Below are 22,565 nucleotides of genomic sequence, written 5' to 3' on the forward strand. Positions count from 1 at the left end.
TTCTTTTTTTTTTTCTGATGATTCACATTCTTTATGTATATCACAATATTGACCACTGGAGTCTTATGAATTACTTCAATGCTGCCTTTATGTGCTTTTGGAGTTTCAAAATTTTGGTATGCATTAACTTGCATTGTATGGACCTACAGAACTGAGATATTCTTATAAAATTGTCATTTGTGTTCAGCAGAAGAAATTCACACATCTGGGATAGCATGAGGGTGAGTAAATGATGAGAGAATTTTCATTTTGGGGTGAACTATCCCTTTAAGAAAACCACAAAAAGCTCAGTTGTTTAAAACTCCACATATTATAACTCTAAAAACACCAGATTTTTTTCCCTTGCATTTTAGTGTTTGTTATCAAAATAATGCAATAATGAGTATATATAAGATTATCCTCCCTTTATGAGTAGTGGTTGACCGATATGGGTTTTTTAGTGGCCGATAACGATATCCAGAGAGCAGGGTGGTCAATAAGCCAATACAATGCCGATATACAGTATAATGCCACACAATTTATTATAGTAAATAACACATACATAAAATTGCTACAATAAATATAGTACATTTATTTAGCACAATATTTACTCAAATTAATTAAAAAAATAAATTAAAAAAATCATTTCTTGTGTTTTAGATGGGTTTTGTTTAGTCATCAAATTTTTTTTAAAAGTTTTTATTTTTATATTTGCCTTTATATCATTAGACAAGACAGTTAAAAGTTACAAGGAACTGTTGATGAGAGAGAGAGAGAAACAAGCGAGCACTTCGTCATGAGCTCCTGCAACTTTTTCACGGCTCTGATATGCAGGACAGTTTAAATAAGACGTTGTACGCCGGTCTATTATTGTAGTAACACGATGGCAAGTAACAACACATCTAACTGTGACTGGTCGTTTACATGTCACAGACGGGTCTGTCACATGCAAGCAAGCGATTCTCTGTGCCCTCACGGCTTGGGAAACTAATTGGGTTAACAGAAAAATTTATCGGCCGATGCAGATCATTTAAAAACTCAGAATATCATCTGATTTATCGGCCTCTGCGATATATCGGTCAACCACTATTCATGATGTTCTTATGTTGGGTAAAAATGCAGCATTCAGTCCAACCTGAACCTCAATAATCATGTTAAGGTGCTGCACTGCAGCTTTAAGAAAAACAATTAAAGGATGTAAAAATATCATATCCAAAATAATTTCTAGAGTGGAAATAAGGCAAGACAGACCTCTTCTTTTAACTTAGAGGCAGTTCAGTTCCTTTTATAGTTACATTTACGTCAAAATTGAATTAACCTTAAAATCTGTCCAATTCTTTCATTCATATTACACTGAAAATCAGTTTTAATGAAATAAGATATATTTGACCATATTTCCATCCTAGTTAAAGGACATGATTATTATCTTCAGTGAGGGTAATAAGAGGAAAATCACATTGCTGAACTGATCGTCCCAGCAAAACAGGCTGTTGGACAATGTGTGCGTATAAAGGCTGTTTCTTAAAGACGTCTGCACTAGTACTGATATATTAAATTCATTTGTCAGCCGATTACAGAATAAAAGTTTACAGTAGACATTTGGTTAGTGATTAATTTGAAGTAATATGATTAGAAAAGAATCAGATTCTAAATCGTGGAATTGAAACCATTATCAGGACTCCTCAAATCCTCAATTCTCTCTCTTGGTGATTTTGACAAGAATACTGTTCTTGGGTCCAAGGGTGGTGCTTGACTTCAACTCCAGAGGAACCTGTGTGTACAAGACAAGAAAATGAAGACCATTATTAACAGTAGCGTCGTCTTTAATTTTTACGGGAATGACAACGAAGATGTGAGGCTTCAGTTGGTTGTACTTTTGTTTAAAGGGATTGTTCATCCAAAAATGAAAATTCTCTCATCATTTACTCACCCTAATGCCATCCCAGATATGTAGGACTTTCATCTGCTGAACACAAACAAAGATTTTTAGAAGAATATTTCAGCTCTGTATGTCCTTTCAATTCAAGTGAATGGTGACCAGAAATCAGATCTGAAAGTAAAACTAGACAAGTGCCACATGTGACTTTTAGATTGGAAAATGAAAGTGGAGATTAATGGTAAAAAAGAACTTAAATACTGATCTGTTTCTTATCCAAATCTATCATATCACTTTTGAAGATATGGATTTAACCACTGGAGTCGTATGGATTACTTTTATTCTGTCTTTATCTGCTTTTTGGACCTCCAGATTTCTGGTCACCATTCACTTGAATTGTATGGACCAACAGAGCTGAAATATTCTTCTAAAGATCTTCATTTGTGTTCAGCAGAAGAAATAAAGTCATACACATCTGGGATGGTATGAGGGTGAGTAAATGATGAGAGAATTTTCATTTTTAGTGAAATATCCTTTAAAGTGTTATGGATCGTACTGACCAAAAAAAAAAAAAAAACATATTTCCACAAAAAAAAAAAAAAAAAAACGTCAGTAGACAAAAAACATCAAGGAGCTTTGTACAGTGCATGCCACTGAAGAGACTTTAAATGCAAGTCTATCCCTCATGGCCTCATTTTCATTCACGTCAAAAATCAAATACCTGTGAGGTCTCTAAACCTGTTTCATGTCCTTAGAAAACCTCCAGTTTACTGGCTACAAATAGTTGAGAAACAGTATCTTCATTCAAGTTCCTAAAATGTGCAAGAAAAAATATCTAAGCCCACTGAAGTTGAAGAGGTTTGCTATCCGAGTGAGATGGGACCCGGTTCGGGTCGGTATTTTCAAGTATAACTTCGGGTTCAGGTATACAAATACTTTCATAATATATATTTAATACAATATAGGCTATATTTATGTGTCATATTATATATTTTATTTTAATGTAACTTGTTTAATGCATGCACTTTCACTTGCAGATGCGCAAACAGTTGAGCTGTTCACACCGAACGTGTTTTAGTGTGCGGCAGTTTTTATTTTTACCCTTTAACTCTGGTGCGCTGAAGTGCTTTGTATGTTTACTGTTACAACAGTATATTGTTACAAATTTGTTCTACAAGATAGTATACAACACAGATAGTTCACATTGTTCAAGCTAGCCAGCTAATATTCATTAAGAATATTGTCATTTTCTATTATAAACTTTTATCGTTATAAACATAACCCAAAACTGCTTGAAGAACCACATACACAAACAAACAATATACCATAGAAAATATTTATTGGCAAAATGTTTAATCTGTCCTAATTATTCCTTTTCTATAGATTAAAGTTATATTAACAGCACAAAAAATATTATTACAATAAATGTCACATTTAGCTTGGTTATTATTTAGTGGATTTAACTAACTCCAAAAGATTCACTGTCTGTCATAAACTCGTGACTCTGGTCTTCTGAATTCATTCAAAAGATTAGTTCATATTTGTTCATTTTGGCATAATTCATTAATTTGACCATTTTTGTAAAATCACACTTTTACGCCAGTAGGTGGCAACAAATTAACCTCTTATGTGTTTTGATTGAGTCAATCAAAAAAAAAAAAAAAAAAAAAAAGAGAACTGCTGAAACGACTCTAATTATACTTTATGAAAATGTGTGTGTCTACTAAGAGAATTCAGCAGTGTTTAAGCGTCATAAGCATTTCCCCACAAATGTCAAAGAAGCATAGCTATATGTTTTTGAACTGATGTGCATGACTATCAAGATATACAAAAAAGACAATTTCAGCCTAAAAATGGTTTCAGTTAAGTCCTGATGTCTTCGTAGTGTCATCTTGAGTCACTTTTACTCATAATTCATCCAGCTACTTTCTCTTTTTTTTTTTAATGAAATTACTGAACTAAACAAACAACATTCCTTCTCTCCTTCAGTCGTTCTACAGTAAAGACGCTGATCCTCACATGTTCATTAATAATTTTGTTGAAACTAAAATGACCAACAGTTTCAGTCTAGGGGCGTATTTGTTCAGTGTGTCAAACCAATGATATACTCCTACACAGCCCACACTCGAATGCTGTTGGCTCGCTCAATAGTCAGTCTTTACAAGTGGGAAAAGCCACCAAAACAGTCTACCACTTCAAACTAGTGCAGTACTGTCACTGTTTATAGACCTCACAAGAGGCGATCACATATTTGCGTGCTGATTGCTAGGTCACAGATTTTAAGGGGGGCTGAAATAAAATGTAGGGGGAGCTGAAGCCCTCTTAAATAAGGTCTAGTTTGGTTCTGTCTTAAAATTTGATTGATCTGATCATACAATCTCAGGTACTTCATCTTAAAGCCTGTGCAGACCTCTACAAAAGTTGCTCTTTCCCAGTCCAACATTTAATAACAAACCTCTGTGCCCTTGCAGCCCACAACATTGAACCTCCTCAATATGTGAACCAGAGCTACTTTAATCTCCAGCTGGGCCAATCTCATGCCCACACAGCTGCGTGGCCCTGCTCCAAACGGCAGATATACAAATGGGTGCCGGCTGGCCTTGGCTTCTGGAGTGAACCTGAGATAAAACACAGAGTTTAATGTTAGCAAATCACACGGCAGACTCTGTGTATGGCTCGTTGAAAAATATCTATAAAATATCCAAATGTGGACATACATTTTTAGGAAAACTATTTGGTCTAAAAAGATATATATTTTTTTCCTTTTTGCATGTTTCTTAGGGGCTACAAGTTACAAATCAAAAAGGGAAATGGAAATGCACACAGCAGTTACGCTTGGGTCTCAGGAGGTTAATAAAAAATTCCACTCGTGTGGCCATAAACATACTCTAGATGAGAAATTTGAACCCTAAAATGCTGCAGAATTATCATACATGTTATGCAAAATTTGCTACTTGATCTTTAACACTCAATTTGACAAGCTCATGAAAATCTGTGGCTGTGCATTTCTGATGCAACTCATATACCAATGCATACGAGTTGGATTTCAGGCCTTGTTGCTTCAGTAATATGGTAGTTACTGACTGCAAAATAGTTCACCTCTCTGGTATGAATTTCTCCGGTTCGGGCCAGTGCTCTGGGTCATGGTGAAGGAACCCAACAGGGATATCCAGGGATGCCCCTTTAGGCAGAATCTGTCCGTTTACCACACAGTCTGGCCCTATTTCTCGTGAAAACCTGTGACAAAATACACAAAACCAACAAGAACACATTCACTCTTGGAATCATTGCGTGCACTCCCAAATCATTTCAATTGTATTTTTATTAGATGGGGCTATGTCTTTCATAATAATCCGTGCTATTGGTTCCATGCATGCACATTAACTGGGTTATGAAATCGGCTGATGTACCTGAATGCAGGTGGGTAGAGTCTGAGTGCCTCACAGATGACCATGTCTAAATACTTCAACTCTTGGATATTAGTGTAATCTACTGTCTCCTACAAGAGAAAATTAAACACATTCAGCATGATAACACCAAGGCCTGTCTAGAATTATTTTTGCAGTCACTATGTATGATCAGTAGGGGGAAGCACCGCAGAAATAATCACAGCCACACTGAAGAGGAGGGTAATTTCAGTTTTAAAACATGCCATTGACTCGAATCCATTTCACAGAACATAAAAGGCTTTTTTTTTGTTTTTTTTTATTTTGTATAAATATAATAGAAAATGAAAATAAAAGACTGACCAACTATTCTCAGATCAGTTTCTATATATAATATTCTATTCTGTTTCTCACTGTTGTAATAATTTCTGTTGTTTGTTATGTCTTTGTGTGAACTGAACGAAGAAAGCCACAGCAGAGAAGGCAGTGCTGAGCAGTCTATTACTGCATGTCTCTGTGAAAATAGGGGTCAGACACTGATCACGCTCCCTTGCATTTCTGCCCACATCCTCTGCCTCTATGTACCCCAGACATTCAATGCGGGCATTATAAAAGACTAGCTGTTCAAAAGTCACTCTGTTCCAACATTAAAAGCATACGTTACAGGGATGAAAGGATGCAGTGGGGTGAGAAAGGGGCAAATTTTGCCATGCTGGATACAGTCCCCTGCCCCCCATTCTCTGGCTACACTGTCACTTATCATTAGGTGTCATTCTGGTGCGAAGTGACATGTCTGTAATGAAATGCTGGTAAGGATAGTATGCAGTATACAAGTAGGGTTTTTAAATAACAGACTCACTTGGGACTGAGAGGTGCTGTTGAATTTTTGAAGACTTGAAGGTTTTATAAGTCTCAGGCAGAGAGGAATTAAATGTCCCTTATAATAAAAGTGTGGTAATTCAGTAAAGCCACTACTGTTATTAAAAAGATTAAAATGAGAAAAAGACTTGAACTATTGAACTCTTTGAAGGAGATCTCATATCAATATATTATGAATTTTACAGTGGTAACAAGTACATTTTTACAGTTTTACATGTAGTTGATAGAGTGTTCTGGATGGTTGCTTACTGGCCCAAGTCAAGAGTCCATCTCCAAATCTCCATGAGTTTCTGCTCCATAGATACGGCTCAAACCACTTCTTCCAAGTAAGTCCATGGGATATTTTTCAATTTTATCATCTACCAAGCGAAAATAGTCTGATCACTGAGAAAAGTAGCACACCTCTTCCCAATAAGCCGCATGATTTGAGGTATCATTCATGTCCATAGCACAAGCGGTGCAGGACGAGTTACACACAAAAGTTTCAAGGAATGTTTCGGGTTCAATACAAGTTAAAGAAATAGTTCACCCAAAAATGAAAATTCTCTCATCATTTACTCACCCTTATGCCATCCCAGATGTGTATGACTTTCTTCTTCTGAATACAAACAATGATTTTTAGAAGAATATTTCAGCTCTGTTGGTCCATAGAATGCAGGTGAAATGTGGCAAGAACTTTTTTTTTCTCCCCAATTTGGAATGCCCAATTCCCTATGTGGAGGACAAATTCCAGTTGTCTCCACGTCTGAGACCATCAATCCGCGCATCTTATCACGTGGCTTGCTAAGCGCGTTACCGCGGAGATGTAGCACGTGTGGAGGCTTCACGCTATTCTCTGTGGCATATAAGCACAACTCACCACCGCCCCACCGAGAGCGAGAACCACATTATAGCAACCACGAGGAGGTTACCCCATGTGACTCTACCCTCCCTAGCAACCGGGCCAATTTGGTTGCTTAGGAGACCTGGCTGGAGTCACTCAGCATGCCCTGGATTCGAACTTGCCACTCCAGAGGTGGTAGTCAGCGTCTACTCGCTGAGCTACCCAGGCGGCAAGAACTTTGAAGGTCCAAAAAGCACATAAATGCAGCATAAAATAATCCATATAAATCAAGTAGTTAAATCCATGTCTTCAGAAGTCCTATGATAGGTGTGGGTGAGAAACAGATCAATATTTAAGTCCTTTTTTTTAACTATAAATCTCCACTTTCACTTTCACATTCTTCTTTTGTTTTTGGTGATTTGCATTCTGCATGCATATCACCACCTGCTGGACAGGGAGGAGAATTTATAATATAAAAGGACTTAAATATTGATCTGCTTCTCACCCACACCTATCATATTGCTTCTGAAGACATGGATTTAACCACTGGAGTCATATGGATTACTTTTATGCTGCCTTTATGTGCTTTTTGGACCTTCAAAGTTCTGGCCACCATTCACTTGCATTGTGAGGACCTATTTTGGCAGACAATGTGGGTACCATGGTGAATTTTTGTAAAATACCAATACTGCATATCTAACATATTTTAACTTCATCCCTGCCTAAAACTAAAATCCATGCAAAATTTACACTGTATGACATTTGCTTCAGTGTGTAAGGGGCATCTTTGATTCAGCTGGCACTGCTGTGTGTTATTTCAATAATTCTTTCAGTGGATATGAAGTATTCACCAAATTTCTGCCAAAACGAAAGACCCTGTCTCTGTTTATTCCCTGACTCACAGCCTGAAGTATGACTAAATTTAACTCCACTGAATGCACAATGATGCCTCAAAAATCACAAAGCAAGGTCAGACAGCCCTGCAGAGAGGCTTACCAATTTTTCTTGTTTCAGCTGATTCTCTTTTGTCTCTTCAGGCTTTCATCAAACAAACAACTAAACAAAAGCCCAGTGCAAAGATTCTGTAATGTCTATAATAGGTCTTACACAATGTACCCATAATGCATTCCTGTATGCATCAAACTGGATATGTTTTGCTTGAATGCTGCAATAATTAATGACTGTGATCAGGGACTAAAGGCAATTCTGGCTCAAAGTGGCTTTTCTGAAAGTATGCATCACAGAGTTCAGTAGGATACAATACAAAGCATAACAGATGACAGACAGGGTGACATCTGGCTGCTTTCATACCGTGTGCAGATGGGGGGAGGGTTAATAAATGTGCTAGATCCTGTGTAGAATTACTGTATAACCATGGCACAGAGTAGAGAATTTTGTGGACTGACACTTTAGTTAGTAGTCTCAGCCTCAGACGGCTTGCCTCTTTTAGTCTAAACATGTCTCCAGTATGTTTACAGTCACCTCACCCTCAAAAATGTTAATTATTGAACCTCTTTTAAAGATCAGAAGTATTTCAGATGTACTGTAAGCATTTTTCTAAATTCATGATGGGCTCTCTTTGAATTTAATTGCACATTTGCTTGTTCTCATACTACAACAACAAACACGCTCCCCTACAAAAGTACCCTAATGTATTCTCATTAAGTCACTTAAAAAGTAACAGAACATATCATTAAAATCCAAAAGCCCGAACTGTTTGAATTAATAAAACAAGAAATGTGGTCTCTACGGAAATATTTTGACCTAAAAATACCCAATCGTTTCCTTCAAATTCATTTAGAGAGAGACAAAAAAAGCCTTGCCGTGTTCAAAGGAGCACCCTGCTAAAACAACTCATTTCCCTGCATATTTCTGTGCCCCTTGGTATTAATATCAACCTCTTTTCAGAAAATGAGATTCATTTTTCTTGCGCGAGTGTGTGTATTAAGTGTTCACAGGCCTTGGAGCAGAGGCGGCCTGCCTCCTTACGTCTCCCTTCATTCCCGTCAAGCAAGAGAGATGATCAATCAATTCGGGGATTTTAGATATTTAACCTCCTGTTTATGGATAGCTGAACATGATGTGTGCATGTGTATTTGACATGCATGTTAAGACTGAATTTTCTACATAACTGGATGATCACATAGATTACATCAAAGGTTCTCAAGTGGTTACATTTCAGGACCAAGATTTTACATTGGGCATCAAGTGGCGACCCAACACCGTACCAAAATAGTTTATTGTACAAAAGTAAACAAACATGTTCATGGTTTTTGAGGATGAGGGCATATCATGCCACCTGTCTATGTTGGCATCTGCCTAGCTTCTACTAAGTGACAGATGAATTTACGCCAAAATACAAGAATGTTTGATTAGATGCACTGTTTTTGACATTAACAACAAAATATCTGGCTAATTTAAATGTTTTCTTGGCTATTTCAAAGAGAATAAGCCTCTTTATTTTGCTATCCCAACAATACACAATTATATGGTTAGTTGCACTATATTATTTGCATTTCGCATTGTTCTTTTCCTGCTGTCTGTAACCATATCAGAACAGACCTTCTGCCCATTTTTGGGTTGTGACCCACCAGTTGCTTTACATTATACCTTATTTTCCCTTTTTCAGGCCTTTTTCTTTCTTCGGACAATCATTTTCCCCCTTTGTAAATGTAGTCCCCTGAGTTCTATGGGAAGTGTGTGTTGGCGGGTGTCTATGGGTTGGAAACGGCTATGGCTCCTTATCTCGCCCGTCCCTTTAGGGTTTCCACAAAAACGGTTATTTATTGTTATTTATAGTGATGGAGGCATGCATTTTCAAAAAGGAGATTGCTCAGTGGGACTGTTTCTGCATCAACACACTGAATGTCATCTTGCATTGTCTTCTGATAGCATGGGAAAGGGGCAGATAGGCGGGAAGACTTATTGTGTTTCTGATACCAATAATGCACCCACAGATGTTCAACTATCATATCTTTTTAATGTGACGTCATGTGAATAGAGAAGGAACATTCAAAACCAACAATAGAAAAGAGGCTTTTTTTGTGAGTATTTGAAGAGCATTGTAAAACAAATGAACAACATTGGAGCAATATTATCATATTGCTGTTGCCACTATTTTATAAAACAATAAGCCACTCAAGACTATGCGTTACAGTGATTATATCCCAGTAAAAAAGTTATCACAGGTATGAGGTGTTCTGTTTTCATAGTAACGAGTCTCAAATGGCTTATTGCTTTACTCTGAAATTTTGAGTTGAGACTGAATCATAATCTTGGTTCCAAGTTTGAGTGACGGGATTTAATATTGTGGCTATTTCAAAAACATTTATTCATTTCTGAGCAATATATATAACACAAAAGATATTGCTTTTCCATTAAACAAAATTAACATTTAAATGGAAGTTTTGGGCAGTTTAGAACTGAATGAACACCTTTGGTTTCCTTCAAGCCTTGAAATCAGCCCCAAGCGGTGATTATTTCCTTGCCCAAATGGTTCATTAGGAAAGCTAATTGCAGGGAGTGTCAGAGACATTGATTGTGCTCTTATCAACTTGAGACAGCCTATGTCAGACAACTGTGGGCTGGCTGTATGAATGATGTCGTGCTGGCCAATGCTTGAACCAAAGAATGAGGGACAAACAATGGACAAACTAATTAAAAATGCTTAATTAAAATCACCTGAGCAGAAAATCAACACTTTGTCATGGTCTGAATGGTTGACGGAGGAGATATTGTGCCAGTGTCAGTCGCAAGGCCTCTATAGGTAGGGAAGAGTCTGGTGGATTTGACCATTTTAGCTCAGGACACGTTAAGGAGTTGCTAACTACTTTTCTTTTGAACAAATACTGTTTAGAAGGTGCGTTCACACTGGTAGACCTGTAAAGGTCATGTCAGGAGGAATCAACTTTTCCTTGATATTTTGACATATAAGAGGTCATTCTACTATAAAAACATACTGTAAATGTCAGAACTCAAAAATGAATCCCAAATGCAATAAAAGCATTTATTGAAACTAAGCTGTAAAAAACGTCTCTACAGCAGCAAAATCAACGCCTACTTTACATAATCGCACCCTTGGCGACCAGTTTGTAAACAAAGCGAAAGCAGAAATATTCCTGAACACCAAAGGGGAACCATCTGGACCATTTTTTATTTTTTTTGTATAAACATGCAGTAGATAGACCACTGTCATGTATCTCGCACCACTTAGATCATGGAAGCGGGTCAGGTTACTTTTGAAGTCTGATTAAATATGAACTATATAAAACATTTAAAAAGGAAAACATTTGACTAAAACTGATTTAATGACATTGCTGACGGTTTATTATATATTTGAAAAGTGCTACTGCATTAGTTGTAAGTTATAGGCAGTATATAAATAAATATAGATATACAAGTTTTTAAGGCAGTACTGTCCTTGCTGATTAAAAATGAACAAATCACCAAGGTGCATTTTCTCTAGACTGCATTAAGGCGCTAAAATTATGGTGACGGTCTACCTTTACAATTGTCGTACACAATCAATTTAGTTAGCACAATATGAAGAAACATCATCCGTTTCCGGACTACTTCAAGAGTAAGCAGACAAGAGACATTAATCCCAAAAGTTCAAAACTCAGTTTTGGAGGATGCCAGCACGTCAGAAGCCCGCCCGGTTTCTCCCCATCAGGTGCTCACCTCCATCTCCGCTCTCTCTACATCCAGCACAGTCACTGTTCAAGTGAATGCTGCAGGAATCTTACAAGCTAATCAACCAATTATAAAAGGTAATGTTGTTGTCTTTAATGAAATTGAGGAAAACTCGAGTCTCCTCATAAGTCCAAGTGTTCCTCTCCGATATGCTGTTTGTTGTGAGGACAGATGTGATGTAAATTCTGTCATGACACTACATTTTTTTGCGATAATGCAAAATTTTGTCATGTTTTTGACCAAAAATAGTTTTTGACTAAATCTGATGCATCGACAAAGGATTTATGCACTAAAGTTAAATGAAAAAATATTATGTAGACACTTGTGAAATCTTTTCGTTAATTTATGTTTCCATTAGCTATATCGGTAAACATTTTGATGTGCTAAATCTTAAAAAAAAAACAAAAAAAAAAACTACTTAGTTATTGTCGCTTTTATGCAGTCAAAGCACTGGCATTAAACAACAAAATTTAACCTGCCTTTGCCGTGGATGATTTCCACAACTGTGAAACAAATAATATGATTCAAGCTGTGTGTAAACCCTGAAATTTAGTTTCATGTTTTGGAGCTTGTTCATTCTCTTCCGACTGAGTTTCAAATATGGCTGTATTCCAGAGGCTGCACAATGTTAGTTAGTCATAACAGTGGGCATTTACATTTAAGTTTAAAGGGGGCGCTGAGGCCAGAACTAAGCGTTTCACACAGAGGGCCAGAGACCGGGTGGAAAATGATCATATATTACTAAATAATGTTTTGGTGCAAAAAAACTTTAATAACATTATCAGTAGTATTATCAGAAGATAATAACATTATTAACAAAAGAGCATGTCATGGTCCGTTTAATATTCTTTTATAGACAGCACTCTGAGAACAACTATGCCATGTATTTTAGAAGCAATTCTATGACAGATGCAAGCTGCATGCAAACAGAGTTTGCCATTTAAAAACACTACCACATAATTTATACAAAGTTTCTGATCTGGGCTCTGAGATTCTCTGTGCAGTTGGGGGGAAAAGCTACCTTGGGGCTTCTAAAATGCAATAGTGGGGGGACCCAAATCTACACAAAACTAACCCCCGTATTAAACAAATTATGTTTGCAATAACACTGTCATTCTTCTCTGGGATTCTCAGACTTACTGGTCTGCTGTTGAGAATGAGGTTTCCATGTATACATCTTTTATTAATTCAACAGTTTCAATGGTTTGTTCCATTCCAGCCCATGTATTTATTGAAGCTTCAGGAGAATTTGTGCAAATATCCAATCTAAAGCCGCTGTGATGGGAAGTGCATTGAAGCTTCAACTGAAGGCAGGTTGTAAAGGTTTCAAATGTTATAATAAACTTTTTATAAAAATCTGTGACAAGAACTGTGACAAAATCACAGTTAATCTTTGACTGTGACAACATTTTTGCTAAATTATATTGCGTGGCTCCTTACATGTATCGCGGCACTTCCAAGGTGAAATGGCACATGTGTGGCGCTAAAAGTGAGTTAAACATTTCCCAAACAAATGTTTTTTTTTTTTTTACATTTAATGCTCTATTGAGTTTTAAATCAACAAAACCTACCTCCCTACCCTTAACCTTAAACCTAATCGATAGTTTCATTAAAGCAAATGTGAAACAACCATGTCATTTTGTGGTACTCTTATGACACTTGCATGCTCTTCAGTACTCGTATCCTGGTCCTTTGCATCGCAAGTGCAATGCTCTATCAGTTGAGCTACCGCACAATTTAATCCCTCTTGAACAAGTTTGTAAATGTAGTTGGCTTTGTATGCAACGTTAAAATGTATGGTCTTACATGTCACGCCTTATAGTAAGTGTTTTGATGTCATAAGATAGCATTAAAACGGCAAAAATTAAATGTTTATGAATTTATAATCTGTTGTTTTACTCGTGAATTGTGTTAAAAGGAATAAAAGCCAATGTTGTTGTAGCGCCTCTAGTGTTCATTTCACCAAGAAAGTGCCAAAATGTGTACATGAGCCATGTAAAACTAATTTTGCAAAAATGTAGGTATAGTAACGTGATCCTATGAAACCAAGTGGTTTCAATTGTTTTTATGAATCATGAAAATATATTTAGTTTAGTTTCAGTTTTTCCAATTATTTTAGTCTTTTTTTTATTTCAGTTTTTTGCTAAAACTTTTATTTCAAAGTTTTTGCTAATGATAACAACAATGGGTTGGGTTCCAACAAGACCACATTAATCCCTGGCCCCATTATGCTTGCATCCCCACCGTCCATTCGGCTAGGCCGTGAACTCGCTGTGCGTCTCATCCATGTACCTGATGCTCATTATATTCTTCACATGGCCCTGCCGTGTGTCTGTGGTAGAGCTTTTACAGCCCAGCGCTGCCTTTGGGATTTAACACCCCCCACCCCCCACCCTCCCACAGACACGGACACCTTTTATTCAATTTGACTCAATGTGTAGGAAAATACAGCTGTAATGGACAATTAAATGACAGGTCATGAGGCTCCCTACCGCAAAAGCAATTATGAGGGGTTTTCGCCATCATGATTCTGCCAGAGACTGCAGCTAAAATGCTCATTACTGTGGATGCAGCTCCACGCAGTTTGGCTCACCTTTGCTTCCGCCAGACAGGTATGCTTACCTTCACTTATTATGCAAGGGATACTATGTAAATTATACCATGTTTCTCAGAAAGTGCACACATATGTTCACTGAGAAGGCTTTGTTCCCAGTGGTCGACTTGGTGTTCAGCAACTGACTAGTCAATTAGTGAGGTTGACTAATATATATATATATATATATATATATATATATATATATATATATACACTATATTGCCAAAAGTATTCGCTCATCTGCCTTTAGACGCATATGAACTTAAGTGACATCCCATTCTTAATCCATAGGGTTTAATATGACGTCGGCCCACCCTTTGCAGCTATAACAGCTTCAGCTCTTCTGGGAAGGCTTTCCACAAGGTTTAGGAGTGTGTTTATGGGAATTTTTGACCATTCTTCCAGAAGCGCATTTGTGAGGTCAGACACTGATGTTGGACGAGAAGGCCTGGCTTGCAGTCTTCGCTCTAATTCATCCCAAAGGTGCTCTATCGGGTTGAGGTCAGGACTCTGTGCAGGCAAGTCAAGTTCTTCCACACCAAACTCGCTCATCCATGTCTTTATGGACCTTGCTTTGTGCACTGGTGCGCAGTCATGTTGGAACAGGAAGGGGCCATCCCCAAACTGTTCCCACAAAGTTGGGAGCATGGAATTGTCCAAAATCTCTTGGTATGCTGAAGCATTCAGAGTTCCTTTCACTGGAACTAAGGGGCCAAGCCCAGCTCCTGAAAAACAACCCCACACCATAATCCCCCTCCACCAAACTTCACAGCTGGCACAATGTAGTCAGACAAGTACCGTTCTCCTGGCAACCACCAAACCCAGACTCGTCCATCAGATTGCCAGATGGAGAAGCGTGATTCGTCACTCCAGAGAACGCGTCTCCACTGCTCTAGAGTCCAGTGGCGGCGTGCTTTACACCACTGCATCCGACACTTTGCATTGCACTTGGTGATGTATGGCTTGGATGCAGCTGCTCGGCCATGGAAACCCATTCCATGAAGCTCTCTACGCACTGTTCTTGAGCTAATCTGAAGGCCACATGAACTTTGGAGGTCTGTAGCGATTGACTCTGCAGAAAGTTGGCGACCTCTGCGCACTATGCGCCTCAGCATCCGCTGACCCAACTCTGTCATTTTACGTGGCCTACCACTTCGTGGCTGAGTTGCTGTCATTCCCAATCGCTTCCACTTTGTTATAATACTACTGACAGTTGACTGTGGAATATTTAGTAGCGAGGAAATTTCACGACTGGACTTGTTGCACAGGAGGCATCCTATCACAGTACCATGCTGGAATTCACTGAGCTCCTGAGAGCGGCCCATTCTTTCACAAATGTTTGTAGAAGCAGTCTGCATGCCTAGGTGCTTCATTTTATACACCTGTGGCCATGGAAGTGATTGGAACACCTGAATTCAATTATTTGGATGGGTGAGCGAATACTTTTGGCAATATAGTGTATATATATATTATACAGTTGTGCTCAAAAGTTTGCATACCCTGACAGAAATTGTGAAATTTTGGCATTGATTTTGAAAATATGACTGATCATGTCTTTTATTTAAGGATAGTGATCATATGAAGCCATTTATTATCACATAGCTGTTTGGCTCCTTTTTAAATCATAATGATAACAGAAATCACCCAAATGGCCCAGCTGCATGGTCGAGTTGCCAGAAAGAAACCTTTACTGCGGCAATGCCACAAAAAAGCCTGGTTACAATATACCCGACAACACCTTGACATGCCTCACAGCTTCTGGCACACTGAAATTTGGAGTGACGAGACCAAAATAGAGCTTTATGGTCACAACCATAAGCGCTATGTTTGGAGAGGGGTCAACAAGGCCTATAGTGAAAAGAATACTAATATTTTGTAATGTTTTGGGGGTGTGTGAGCTCTAAAGGCACGGGGAACCTTGTGAAAATTGATGGCAAGATGAATGCAGCATGTTATCTGAAAATACTGGAAGACAATTTGCATTCTTCTGCACGAAAGCTGCGTATGGGACGCTCTTGGACTTTCCAGCATGACAATGAACCTAAGCACAAGGCCAAGTTGACCCTCCAGTGGTTACAGCTGAAAAAGGTGCAGGTTCTGGAGTGGCCATCACAGTCTCCTGACCTTAATATCATCGAGCCACTCTGGGGAGATCTCAGACGTGCGGTTCATGCAAGACGACCAAAGACTTTGCATGACCTGGAGGCATTTTGCCAGGATGAATGGGCAGCTATACCACCTGCAAGAATTTGGGGCCTCATAGACAACTATTACAAAAGACTGCACGCTGTCATTGATGCTAAAGGGGGCAATACACAGTATTAAGAACAAAGGGTATGCATACTTTTGAACAGTGGTCATTTAATTTTTTTCTTTGTTGCCATGTTTTGTTTTATGATTGTGCCATTCTGTTATAACCTACAGTTGAATATGAATCCCATAAAAAAAAAAAAAAAAAAAAAATGGTTTTGCCTGCTCACTCATGTTTTCTGTAAAAATGGTACATATATTACCAGTTCTCCAAGGGTATGCAAACTTTTGAGCACAACTGTGTATATATATATATATATATATATATATATATATATATATATATATATATATAAAATTATACGTGGCGGTTCTTTAATTAGCGTGCTGTGCTTTAGCTGTTAGACATTGTGCACAGTAAAACCCTTTCAGAAAACCTTTTCATCCACATTCAGATTGTTCTATCTGGTCATTGCGTTGCGTCCTGCACAGTTATTTGAGCGTTTCACTGTGAGTAGTTTTTTGTTTTTTTAATCACATTTTCTCCCAATTTGGAATGCCCAAATCCCACTAAGTAGGTTCTCCTGGTGGCGCGGTTACTCACCTCAATCCGGGTGGCTTCAGAGACAGTCAATGTCACGTGACTTATCACACGCATCTTATTACGTGGCTCGCTGTGCATGACATGCAGAGGCTCACAGAACGGGAGGGTCACGCTACTCTTCGCGATCCACGCACAACTTCTGTTCATCTGTTCGAGGTGGATCGTGCTATTCCCACAAGGTGCGTTCTTGCGTCTGTCATATTTTTGTTGGTCTATGTGCACAAGTATCTCACTGTGTTTGCATCACGTTTTGCTAGTTTTCAGCGTCTCGAGCATAAGCTGAGTTGTGCAAAGTTGTGTAAAGTTAATTGAAACCTTTAAAAACTGTGTCTCGAGACCAGTGCATTCAGATTTGTGCTCCATCCAGCTGTCTTTAAACTCAAGAATGCATCCTGCTCTGACTTGTTTTTTGCTGTTTTCTTTCAGTGAAAAGTGTGGTTCGTTTCCTGTACAGCTTAGGCTACGCTGACTGCCCCTTTCTGATGGAATTTATGTACGGCCTGATTAATTGCGTTATTTTTAAACGCGTTATTTTTTACATAATTAAACGCAATGAATTAACGCGTTAAAAATCGACAGCCTTAGTTTGAACGTTTCGCCACAAGTATTGTGTTTTTAAGATGGCATGTCAAGATAAAAATAGTCCTTTTTAAAACATGTTTTGTGTTAAACACATTCAGACGGATGTCTTTGTTGCGTCACATTTCGCACAGTTTTTTGTGTCTCTCGCCATAAGCGTTGTGTTTTTAAGACGCAGTATCAAGTAAAAAAAAAAAATCCTTTTTAAAAAAGCGTGTTTTGAGACATGCATTCTGTTCCATTTTGTTTTTCCTCTGTCTAGCTATTTTTGAATGCAAGAACATGTCTTATGTAATAGCCCCCTAAGAAAAATGTTCAATTAGGTGACCATTTTAGGTGACAAGTCATTTAGGCATCCTACAAACTGGCTGATTTAAAAAAAATATGTAGTTTTGCACATCTCTAGATGCTATACAGCTCTCATATATAATATATACACACCTTGTTTGAACAAAGCCTAACAATGGCAGGTAAATAATAAAACACATTTTCATTACCACCGTGGCTGCATCATTTGCATATCCCCCAGGATTCACAGCGGTGGTGATTCGCAAACAATGGCAGGCAGCCGATAGCTGTTGACATTCGACGTACACGCATCAGGCTGCGGTGCGGCTGACTGGCTGAGGTTCTGTTATGTTTGTTTAAATAAAGCACATTATAACTCTCCTTCCTTCCTGTCTCAAGGGTCCTTACATACTCTGGCTCCTCTACAGTGGCAGTAGAGGTTTGATGACTCCATCTGCTCCGTTCCATTACACATGCAGAGGAGATCGAAAGGCCGGAGCACAAAGACCAAATAACAAACAGGGGAGTCGTTTCGTGCTTTCCACAGTATCAACATCATAACAACACAATAGGGTCATCTGTTCTAAGGATGTGAAAAACTACAGTTGTTCTTTTCATATGTCCCTTGTTTGTTTTGTTTATTATTGCTGTAATGTTTTATTCTGCCATTTTGGCCACAAAATTATATATATAACAACGTTATTTTTCAAGTCACACAAGTATAGCTTCTATCTAATTGAATGGCGTAAGACCGAAATCTCCAAAACAGCTGGTCAAGATTATGTTCAAATAACATAATTCAAATCAGTAATATAATCTGACAACAATGGTATCAAAACATTAGCTCAAATCACACAAAAAATTGCTATTTTAAGTAAACTAAAAAGCATGGTCTCTATCAAAAAGCTGATTGGCTTTTTTATTTTTTTATTTTTTTTTATTAAAATTTTTTATTGTTTCCAAGACAGACAAAAATAAATTTAACCACAAAATTATGCATTTGGAATCAACTTATATCCCTTTATAGGGGTTTTAAGTTGCAGACCTGATGCTGTTTAGGATCTTAGCCCACTCTCCCTCCTCCAATACCAAGTTTAAATCTTTCTCCCATAATCTCTAAGACAAAGCTCCATCCTCCAGACTCTGAATTAACAGGGAGTAATACACTGATGCCTCATGACCTTTCCCATAAGCAGTAATCACCATTTCTGTCACCAGAGTATCTGCTGCTTTAGGGGGGTGTACACCACTCCCAAAAACAGTACAGAGCAGGTGGCGCAGATGTAAAAACCTAAAGAACAAAATGTTGAACTAAATTATCAAAAGATCTCAGTACTCCACTCTCGTATAGGTCACCGAGTGTAGTAACCCCCCTCCCAATCCACTCTGACCAACAGAAAGAGGACTTATTAATATGTAATTTAGGGTTCAGCCATATGCTTGAGGCAACATTTAAATAAATGTCCGAATTAAACACTCTGGACACTTTAGTCCAAACCATGTGCAAATGCGAAATAACGGGGTGTGACTTAACTTCTCTGGTTAGTTTGATCGAAAGGCTTTGCAATGGCGAAATAGGGGCAAGAACTTCCTGTTCAATATGAAATCAGGGAGGAGCTCTCTCAGGTGGAAGTGACCAATGAGCCAAATGTCAAAGACCGAACACATAATAATAAAACAATCTTGGGTAGGCCTAGCCCACCCTTGTCAATCGGCCTATGTAATTTATTGAAATGTAATCTGTGACGTTTATCATTCCAAATGAAGGACTTTGCTATGCTATTGAATTGTTTGAAATAAGAGAGGGGGACATCTGCAGGGAGAGACTGTAGCAAGTAGTTACATTTTGGAATACAATTAACTTTAATAACATTAACCTTCCCAATCATAGATAAATATAATGAAGCCCACCTGCCCACATCGCTCGAAAACCTTATAATTAAAGGGTCAAAATTAACTCTAACTAAATCACATAAATTTAGAAAAGGAATGGAGAATTCTGTGGAGGCAAGGCATAGATCTAGTGGGGTCGGAGACGAATAATAAAATATCATCTGCGTAAAGCAGAAGCTTATGCGCCACACCTCCCGCCATCAGACCTAGAAAATCATCCTCCTTTCTTATTGCAGCTGTTAATGGTTCCAGGGCAAGACAGAACAATAATGGGGAAAGAGGACAACCCTGCTGAGTACCCCTATCCAGAGTAAAATAATCTGAAATTAATCAATTTGTTTGATCCGCTGCTACAGGGTGTCTATAAAGTAACTTAATCCATCCATTAAAAGTATTCCCGAACCCATATATTTCCAAAATCTTAAAAAGATAATCCCATTCTACCATATCAAATGCCTTTTTGGCATCAAGTGAGATGGCAGCGACCAGAGTCTGATCATTCGCCACTGACCACATGACATTGATGAAACGCCTAATGTTGTCAGAAGAGCTGCGGCCCCAAATAAACCCCACCTGATCTGTATGTATAAGAGATGTCATAACTTTACTTAATCAGTTAGCCAGAATTTTTGACAAAATGTTTACATCTAGCTGGATCAGGGAAATTGGACGGTAACTTTTACACTCACTTGGATCTTTGTCCTTTTTAAGAATCAGACTAATCCGGGCTTGTGTCTTGGTTGGAGGAAGCTTTCCATTCTTTAATGATTCCGTATAAACTTCTAACAAATGTGGAGCCAGTTCTGTAGCATAAGATCTAAAAAAATCAGCGGCAAAACCATCTGGCCCCAGAGCCTTGCCTGTAGGTAAGGCCTTAATTACCTCGTCAATCTCCTCCAAGGTTATTTCAGAATCAAGAGAATTTTTTTGCTCAGTCGACAATTTAGGGAGTTCTAATGGTTCCACAAAATTTCTAATATCTTCATCAGTAGACGAATACATGGAACTATAAAGATCAAGATAGAATTCTTTAAAAGCATTATTAATATCAATGGCCGAGGTGAAAATATCACCACCAGCAGATTTCACTGAGGGAATGGTAGAAAGAGACTCTCTCTGTTTTATATATCTAGCCAAATGTTTTCCTGCTTTGTCCCCCGACTCAAAGTATGACTGTCTTGCCCTGAATAACCAAAACTTAACTTCCTGTGACAAAATAGTATTATCTGTATTTCAATTGTGTCAATTCTCTGAGGCCATTAGACAACATTCGGCACTTCAGCTCTGCCTCGGCACTTTTAATATTCCTTCCAACTCCACGAGTTCTTGTGCTTTGGATTTTTCGATGAATGAGGCATACTGTATGATCCGACCCCTAAGAACTGCCTTAAGTGCCTCCCAAGCCATGCCTACAGTGGATACTGAGGACCAGTTGGTCTCCATGTAAACACTGATTTCAGCCTTTAACATTTGTTGAAAATCAGGATTTTGCAAAAGGGATACATTAAAGCACCAACTATATGATTTTTTTTTCTCCATATATGGCAACACCTCTAAACTCACCAGGGCGTGATCTGAGACTAAAATGTTTCCATTTGAGCAATCAACAACAGATAAAATGAGGGATTTAGATATATATATATATATATATATATATATATATATATATATAAAAATCTATTCTAGAATAAATCTAACGGATTGATGAAAAAAATGTATAGTCCCTCCCAGATGGGTTCAAAAGTCTCTAAATATCTGTAAGACCAAGATTTTTACACATTCTGTGAAGCGTCAAGGATGCTCTAGGGGGCTTACACACTTTTGCTTCACTGTGATCAAGGACTGAGTCCATCAAAAGATTAAAGTCTCCTCCCAATACCATATTATGAGGGGTGCCAACAGTTTGCAACATCCCCTCAAGATTTATAAAAAAAAGCCCTGATCATCAGCATTAGGCATGTAAATATTAGCCAAAATCAGACTTTGCCCCTGAATTTCAGCTAAAACAATAATGACTCTTCCTAATTTATCTTTAGTCTGTTTGAGACATTTGAATTGTAGATGTTTATTTATCAGTATAATGACTCCCTTACTCTTACTTGAGCCAGCACTAAAGAAAACATATCCACCCCATATCTTCCCAAACTTTTCAGCTTCCTGCGGGGAAAGATGAGTTTCTTGAAGAAACACTATATCATATTTCTTACGTTTTTATGGGGTGCCCCAACCCATTCACATTCCATGTTGAGAGAGACAATCCACTCATATTAACCTTTGACATTTTGATATAATATAAATAATAAATTGTGTCAAAACTAAATTATAAAGACCACATTTCAACATCAGTGCAACAATCAAACCTGGAGCTCCCCCGTGAACAAAACAAACAGAAAAAAGACAAACGTGCGCGTTAACCCCGCGCACGACAGCGCCAACCGGCGTCAATCCCTCTAAACTCAAAGAGTCCATGTACGCCTTCAAGAGCCCCCGTAACAATTTTGCCATCGGAATGCTCAAGTCCGGTGCCTCTGCACAAATTTTGTGAGGCAAAATTACATAACAGAAGACATTTTATGAAACAAACTCCAGCCAATAGAAGGCATAAGCGCAAAGAACAAGCAGATTCATCCACAGCTGTCCCGAAGATATGTTCATCCACAAAACAAACTCCAGCCGCTAGGCGGAACCAGCACAAAAAAAAACAGGCGTCCTGGTTTCTC

The 22,565-nt window shown here is 38.2% G+C and overlaps 1 protein-coding gene across 1 annotated transcript in view; it reads right to left on the minus strand.

The window, feature by feature from the left end:
• Window positions 1-506: 506 nt before the first annotated feature.
• Window positions 507-22,565, minus strand: part of tbxas1 (thromboxane A synthase 1 (platelet)) — a 123,534-nt gene continuing 101,475 nt past the window's right edge. The window contains 4 exon segments of the mRNA XM_051723918.1: window positions 507-1,750; window positions 4,311-4,473; window positions 4,955-5,092; window positions 5,266-5,354. Coding sequence (XP_051579878.1) covers window positions 1,670-1,750; window positions 4,311-4,473; window positions 4,955-5,092; window positions 5,266-5,354 — 471 coding nt within the window. The 3' untranslated portion in view covers window positions 507-1,669.

This window comes from Myxocyprinus asiaticus, chromosome 18, assembly GCF_019703515.2.
Source record: "Myxocyprinus asiaticus isolate MX2 ecotype Aquarium Trade chromosome 18, UBuf_Myxa_2, whole genome shotgun sequence".
Taxonomy (NCBI): Eukaryota; Metazoa; Chordata; class Actinopteri; order Cypriniformes; family Catostomidae; genus Myxocyprinus; species Myxocyprinus asiaticus.